The sequence below is a fragment of the Xiphophorus maculatus genome, unplaced genomic scaffold (genome assembly GCF_002775205.1).
Source record: "Xiphophorus maculatus strain JP 163 A unplaced genomic scaffold, X_maculatus-5.0-male Unplaced_Scaffold_BN000164F, whole genome shotgun sequence".
Classification (NCBI taxonomy): Eukaryota; Metazoa; Chordata; class Actinopteri; order Cyprinodontiformes; family Poeciliidae; genus Xiphophorus; species Xiphophorus maculatus.
This window is the reverse complement of record NW_019369763.1, coordinates 1-7,715: the sequence shown is the minus strand read 5'-3', so window position 1 is coordinate 7,715 and position 7,715 is coordinate 1. Positions and strand designations below refer to the sequence as shown.

General features: G+C 36.5%; 1 protein-coding gene across 1 annotated transcript; it reads right to left on the bottom strand.

Moving 5' to 3' along the window:
- Positions 1 to 835: 835 nt before the first annotated feature.
- On the bottom strand, positions 836 to 7,662 carry LOC111607856 (collagen alpha-1(II) chain-like). Its single transcript, XM_023330063.1, has 5 exons — positions 7,440 to 7,662; positions 4,240 to 4,349; positions 3,928 to 4,008; positions 2,588 to 2,770; positions 836 to 1,576 (listed from the first exon to the last, which is right to left on the bottom strand). Exons 1-5 carry the CDS (start codon positions 7,552 to 7,554, stop codon positions 1,427 to 1,429), a joined length of 639 nt encoding a protein of 212 aa, XP_023185831.1. The 5' UTR covers positions 7,555 to 7,662; the 3' UTR covers positions 836 to 1,426.
- Between the last annotated feature and the right edge of the window lie 53 nt (positions 7,663 to 7,715).

Here is a 7,715-nt window from a genome sequence, read left to right as displayed (position 1 = left end):
TTTCGTCACAAACCCCAAAATGTCAATATTAGCTTTTTACGGGATAAAATATAGCTTTTATTCTAATTTTATTATACAATTAAAACAATTGGATTGCTTAAAATAAAATAAAAATCTATCCCAGGCTAGAAAAGGACGAAAAATTAAAGAGATTTAAAAACAAATACATATAAGGCAGATTATTCCGCAGATTATTCCCCTTTTATTATCTCTACATGACTTAACCTTTTTGGAGTTTAAGGTCAAACATTCTGGTCTTATTTTCAGAAATGTTTGAGCTCAAAAAGTTGAAAATGTGCAAGAAAATAAGTCTGAAATTTTGAGATGAGACTCAGAAATAAAAAAAAAAAACACTGTGAATTTCTGAATCTGAAAAAAAATTACATTAATCTCAAATTTTCCAGAAATTTTGCACAATTTTCTAGCAAATTTTCAACTTTTCAAACTGAAAATTCTGAGTTTAGAATTTTTTAAATCTTTTTTTTTTTTAAATTTCAGAAACGTTTTCTAAGTTAAGAAAAAGGTGAGTTTAATTTGAAATATTAAACTTTTGGAGAAATTTACTTTTCACATTTTTGGCAGAAATTTAATCTGTTTATAAGCTTTAACATGTCATATCAACCCACCTTGTTTCAAAGTTTCATAATCAAAACAAAAGCATATAACTTACTTTTACTACAATATTCCCTACATTTTATTACACATTGCTTCTCAATAATGCTAGAACTAATTTCCATTCTTTAGATGTCTAGTTTATCTAAAAAGCTTCATACCCAAAAAATAGATAACTTTTAGTTGTAGAACAAATTAATCAGCCTAAATATATTTCTGTGTCTCAAGTTCAAATATTTATTAAGTTTAGATTTAGAGATTTGACAACAAAACTGTAAAAAAAAACAAAAAAAAAAACATGCTGGGGCAACAGCAGATGAAGTGCCTGTGTGTGTCATACCTGAGATGTAAAGGAAAAAAATTATATTTATACATACATCAAAATGTAAAACAAATGCTTTGAATCTTTTAAGACGAGGACTGATCGTAAACAGCTAGCACCAAGTATGCATGAGATGAATAAGCTTTAAATAAATGATCAGCACCTTTAGTTAAAGTGATAAACTGGCATCAGTGGGACAGAACCGGCCTGGAAGCAAAACCGTCTGACTCTTATATACACACTAAAGAATGTGAACAGCACAAAAAAAAACACACATATTTAATTTACTTTATACCAGATAAATGTCTCTGTAAACAAAAATGATTTCTCTGTTAAAAAAGCAACAGAGTCGCTGAAGCCGAGGAATTCAATCCCCCGACAAAAGAGAAGGAAGTTGGTGAAATCTTCAGAAACTGGAGAAAGAAGCTCTTTCTGTGTCCGTGATTTAAAATCCTGCTGGATTTCTGTGTGGTGAGGAGGAGCGGCGGGTTTCTAGCTGAAACACACGGGTCCAACGGTGAAGCTGAACTGGTGCGTGAAGTTCCCGCTGTTCATCACCGCCACGTCTCTGAGAGGAAGCAGCTGCAGGTCCTCGAACTCCAACACAGACTCTCCAGAACTATAAACCGTCTCTTCCACAGGCTGAAAAAAAAGCATCATCTGTTAATATAGACCAGTTGCAGAGCACAACGGATGCTGCGAGGCAAAAAGCTGCTGCTAGCCAGAGACTAGCATTGGTCCTAATTGTCAACACTACAAAAACTAGGTAACAAGGTCAGGAAAAAGTTTTAATTAAGAAAAATAATAGCGAGGGAGAGGGAAGTAGTTCAGTTATGCTAGCTTGACTATGACAAACTTAACATGTAGATGTGCTGTGGAATTCTGTGTGTTTTGGTTCAGTTAAATAATAAAATAAGGGAAAGTAAACAACAACTCTGATTGTCAGTAGAGCAGGTGTTTAAATGAGCTAATCTACAACCGCCGTGTTAGTTTAGCTACTAGCAGCGGTAGCTAATCTACCGCAGCAATCACTTATTCATAATCGCAAAGTAAACATAAAATATAAGAATATAAAAATGTAACGGACTGAATGTTCTGCTCTTTGTGTGGGAAATGTTTGCTTTTTGTGGTTGAATCCTGAAACATGTAGCGGTGTTGTCAGTCAGTTGCTATGGCAACGAGTCTATATCTAACGTAGCCGACACAGAGGGCAAGAAAAAAGTGGTTTTGAGTTTTTCCTCAAAGGTTTTTCTGCAGCCAAACCAAAACACAAAAGGAAAAAATTAAGCAAAACCAAACATATGAACAAACTAAAACACACAAACAAAACACAAGAATTAAAAACCTAAACACAAAGGAATGAACCTTATGGCAAACCCCCAACAACAACAATAAACAACACAGAGCATGTCCTGAATATGGCAACACCTTACGAACAAAAATAAAACCAGAAATGATTATGAAACAAACAGAAGAAAACACAACCACAACATTTTACCCTCTGAATGTTTTAACCTTTTCACCTTCACCAGAATAAAAACATGCAACTAGGTCAGGTTTTTAAGTGTTCACTAAAAATATTTTTAAACTTATCTCCTTGAATATCATAATAGCTCAACAGGTTAAAAACTTATTTTTCCCGTCTCCACATACCACACAGTGATTCAGCTGTCCGAGGTAGCTTTGCATCCTGGTATCGGTGAGGAATTTCACCTCTGTGTCGGTCGGACCCAGACGGCTTCCTGGAGGACAGGAGTAGGTGACCCTCTGAGACGCAGAGACGCTGTGCAGCCGCAGGAAACGCATCTGCACCACACTCTCACCTGGGTAAGAAAACTAACAAACACATCATCAATGTTAATATTTACCAGGTCTGCAACTAACAATTATTTTAGCAATCGATTAATCAACCATTCTGGCGATTAATTGATTATTCTGATGATTAACTGGGCAAAAATATGGCACATTCTACAGATTTTTCATCTAATCACTTAAGTCTCTTTATACAATATTAGAAATACAATAAAAGATGCAAATAAAAACAACGAAAACAAAAAAAAAAACATTTTATTGCCTAAATTGAAATAACTTGGCATTCATTTACATCTGAAGCTAAAACTACCACTGGAAGAGATTTGGCGAAAACATATTTACAGACAAAGATAGTTTTAGCTTAATTGCAAAATGTATATATTTTTTGAGCAGCTTTTACTTAATTACGCTCTAAATATACAGCTTTTGTTTTCAGAAAGTACCAGAACAGCTATTTAGCTACATTATGTGTTCAGCTATATAGCTAACAATCTAGCTAGCTTTCTTTTAAGCTATAGGTAAATACATAGTTAGCTTCCTTGCTAGTTGTATTTAGTTGTAGCTTGATAGCTAAATAGCTAGCTAGCTTAATAACTAAGCTAGCTTAGCTATTCTGCCATTTGAGGATTTAAAAATAAAAAGATATTTACAGACAAAAGTTGTTTTTTTTGGCTTAATTGCAAAATGTTTACATTTGTATTTGTTTAAATACTGCTCTGAATGTGTAAAGTTTTTCCAGAAAATTGCCTTTTTTTGAGTGTATACATCAGTCAACGATTAACCAATTATTAAATTAGATGACGATTATTTTAATAATCGATTAATTTAAATTAATCGTGATTAATCCGATTAATCGCTTCAGCCTTAATAATAACAACTAAAAATATTAATTTTGAACCAGAAAGAAAAAGTTTTGTGTTATTGGTGTTATTTTGTACTGATTTCTTTATTTATTGATATGGATCCAGTTGCTTCGCATCATTTATCTCCTTAGTTGAAAATGATTTTTTTCCTTGTTTGATCAAAAGACATTAAGAACTGGGTTTCAGTTTATAGTACATAGTCTCTCCAATGGGATCTGGGTCTTCCTGACGGTGTTCATGAATGAATATCTGCTAAATTAAGAGGTAAACCAATAAAACAGACTAATGAACATGATGCTGCAGGTTTATATCAGTCACCTGATGACCGTGATCCAGCCTGCTGAGCCACTGAAATGATCCATCTTCAGCTGATTCCTCCATCCAAGCTTTCATCGACAGCTGCAGAAAAAAAATTACAATGTTTCTAATCAAAAATATTTAGTTGTTTTTCATTTAAAGAGATGGAGAGAGTGATTCTGCCTCAAATCATCTCTTTCGTGGTCTCAGTGTTGGCACTAAAAGCTTATTCCGGCTGCGAGTCGTTGAACTGAGGGGCTTTAACGAGGCTCCTTCAGGTCAGCAGAGACGTTGTGTAATTTCCTGCAGCCGTCCTCGGTGCAGGTTTCATACCTGGGAGTGTTCGGGGTGAAGGCAGGTCTGCTTTGATGAGGAGGAGAAGCTGCAGTAGGCCAGCAGAGCGTCGGCGGAGCTGCCCTGGTTGGGGTCGATGTAATACATTCCTGCAGAGGAGAGAGATCAGCACGGATCAACACAGCGTACTCTGTACTGACAATAACTTTAGTGAAACGAGGAGCAACAACAGCTCACATATTATGAAAGAGGAGAAAAGCCAGAGAAACTACATTTCCAGATATCTAAACATATATATATATATATATATATATATATATATGTTTATTCAACTATCTTTATTGACAGCCAAATATAAGTACCGTATTTTCCGCACTATAAGGCGCACCTAAAAACCTTCAATTTTCTCAAAAGCTGACAGTGCGCCTTATAATCCAGTGCGCCTTATATATGGACCAATATTGAGACACAACAGGTCTTCCAACTACGGTAAGCAGCCGCCGACTTCATTTTCCCCTGTAGAAGAAGAAGCGCGCGGTGCACACTGGGTTTTGTGTAAAGACCCCAAAATGGCTCCTATTAAGAGACGCTTACGACGCAGTTTAAGCTCAAGGCGATCAGTAGAACAGGGGAACAGAGCAGCAGCGAGAGAATTTAACATGAACGAATCAATGGTTATAGCAGAAGTGGATATATATTGTGATCTAACTAACGTTTGATTTACCGTAACAGCATCAGGCTGTTTTTTACGTGTTTATTGAATCGAGGAAAAGTTTCCCTCCACTATATGTTACACCTTGCTGTTGTTAAAAGATAAACTGTGTCACCAAAATACCACGTCACTGACTTTACCTCGGGGAAAATAATAAAACAGCTTTTTATTCATTTTGGGAATGAACAGAGTTTTCAGAACGCTGGTTTGTAATTTATTAATAAAGTTTGACTGAAATATCTGACTATTTTGTTGACATTCCCTTTAGCGCAGCTCCATCTAATGGATGCATAACGTAACACCAGCCTCTACTGTAGCCTCTATTCTATGCGCCTTATAATGCGGAAAATACGGTAAATGTTTTCAAACTTTTGCAACACCACACTTTGGAGATAAAAAATTAACTAAAACATCTAATGTATCTTTTAAGAAGACTCAGTGATCTTGCTGTTACCCAACCAGAACTTGTGTACAAGACAATATTGAGTGTTTTAACTTTTCATCTCCTCGTCTGGTTTGGTCCCATGAGCTGCAGACCAACAGATAAACTTTTAAGAAACTTCCAGTGGCGGGTAAAGTAGCAGGTAAATAGACCTGAGTGAAGTTGGCCCCCACCTTCTTCAAATCAGGCAAAATTGGTGTCAAACGTTTGTGCAGCAAAAATTTTGTTTATAATTTTAAAGACATAAAGAAATGTTTCTAGAGGTCATCAAAGGTCAACCAGCCCCCCCACCTTCTTCAAATCAGTTTTTTTAGGCTCTGATAAAGTTTTTTAGGCCGTTATTTAACAAGTTGAACAGGAAATTGGGAGGAGAGAGAATGAAATGACATGCAGCAGATTCTGCAGGACTGGCAATTAAACCCAGGTTGACAAACAAAACCTATAAGTAACGTCCTAAACAAAACATAATTTGCTGTCTTACCATAAACTGGTTAAAAAAATAACTGAATTATTCATTTCTAAGCCCCTTTTCCTTCTCTTATACAAGCAGACAACACATAAGCTCAACAACACAAAAGCTTCATGTTTATTACAAAGTATTGATCTATGAATTGATTTCTTCCTGTAATGGAAATTATTTCTGATTAAGTTTTCTGTTTTCATGCTTTCATGGATTGTTCTTCTTTTTACCTTTTCTACAGGTTTTCATGTTAAATTGCACTTTTTTGTTAAGTTTGTTAAACTACCTTGAATCTGTATTTCTAAATAAAGACTAACAGAAAGATCACACAGTAACTTTTATTTTTTATAAAACCTGTTTTGTTCTTATAACAAACAAACCAGATAAAACAAGTTTGGGTTTCTTTATGGTTCAGAGAATTAAATTATGATTACAATTATCATCTAATATTATGTACAGATTAAACTCTAATCTTAATTTAACATCCTGGAACCTGAAGAATCCAAACTTGTTAAATCAACTTTTTTATGTTTGGTATAAAAAGAAAAACAGGATTTATCAAAGAAAAACAGGTGAATGGACTGAACTTGTGTAGAGCCTTGCTGGTCATGTTGACCACTCAAAGCGCTTCACACTACAGTCACATTTACAAACACACACATTCACACCGACATGCAGGTCGGAGGGCAACTTGCCGCTAAGTGCCCCGCCCCGGGGCAGCTCAACATGTGGCTGAGGAAGCTGGAATCGAACTTACAACCTTCTGGTCACAAGACGACCACTCTACCCACTGAGCCACCGTCGCACTAAAAAGCCACTGCATGATCCTTTTGCTAATCTTCTTTAAAATACAGATTTAAACAGTTTAAAAGCTACAATTCAGTGCAATTTAATATAAAAAGTGAGTAGAAACGGTAAACTAAAGGACAAACCATAAAAGCACAAGTACAGTGGAAATAAACAGAAATCATTACTATTAAAAGAAGAAATTTTAACTCTTAAATTAATACGTTGCTATAAAAATTGAGCCCAGTGTTGCTGCGGCGCTAAAGCAGCGAAGGGAAAAGGGCTAACGTACGGCTAATTCAATTAATTTTAAAGTTTAACAATAAAGCTGCACATGTGTTTGGGGTTTCTTCAAATCTTTGGGGGCAATTTGCAGTGACCAACTGACCTGACCTACATGTTTTAGGAGATGTGGGGGGAACCGGAGCACCCGGAGAAAACCCACGCAAACACGGGGAGAACATGCAAACTCCACACAGATGGTGTCTGTGAAGACGCAGCGCTAACCGCTGCACCACCGTGCTGCCCACGTTTTTTCCAATTGGGTTGGGAAGGGATCTATTTTCTAGTTTGTCAATGGGGGATAAAACTTTAACGTTTTAAATTTGACGGAGCGTGGCCTGGCGCCCCGTACACAGAGGCTACAACCTCCATGAGTTTGATTCCTGTTTTCCTCTCTTGCTCGTCTTTCTCCCTCTCTAAATATCATAAAAATCCAGAACATTAGACATGTTCTTGATTGTCTTCACTCTTTAGTTTTGTTTTTCTTTTTGGCTTCTGCCATCGCAGAATGTTCCAAACTCTTTTCCAAAATGAAAGTTTAGAGTTTTTCTTCTTACCATCCTGCATGGCATCCAGATTGTCCAAATCCTCCAGGATGGTTTCTCGGGTGATCTCTGTCTCTTCTGAGGATTCTGGATCGTTGGAACAACCTGATAAAGTTTCTCCTGACATTTTCACCTCTGGAGAATCCTCTTGACTTAAGCCATCAACCGGGTCCACTTGGTCCTGTGAGCCGTCCTCCTCATCTTGGGAAACTGTGATGTCTTTTAGTTGTATATCATTTTCCTCAGGTCTCAGTGTGTTGGGCAGCAGGAGATCCTCTTTCGCTCTTT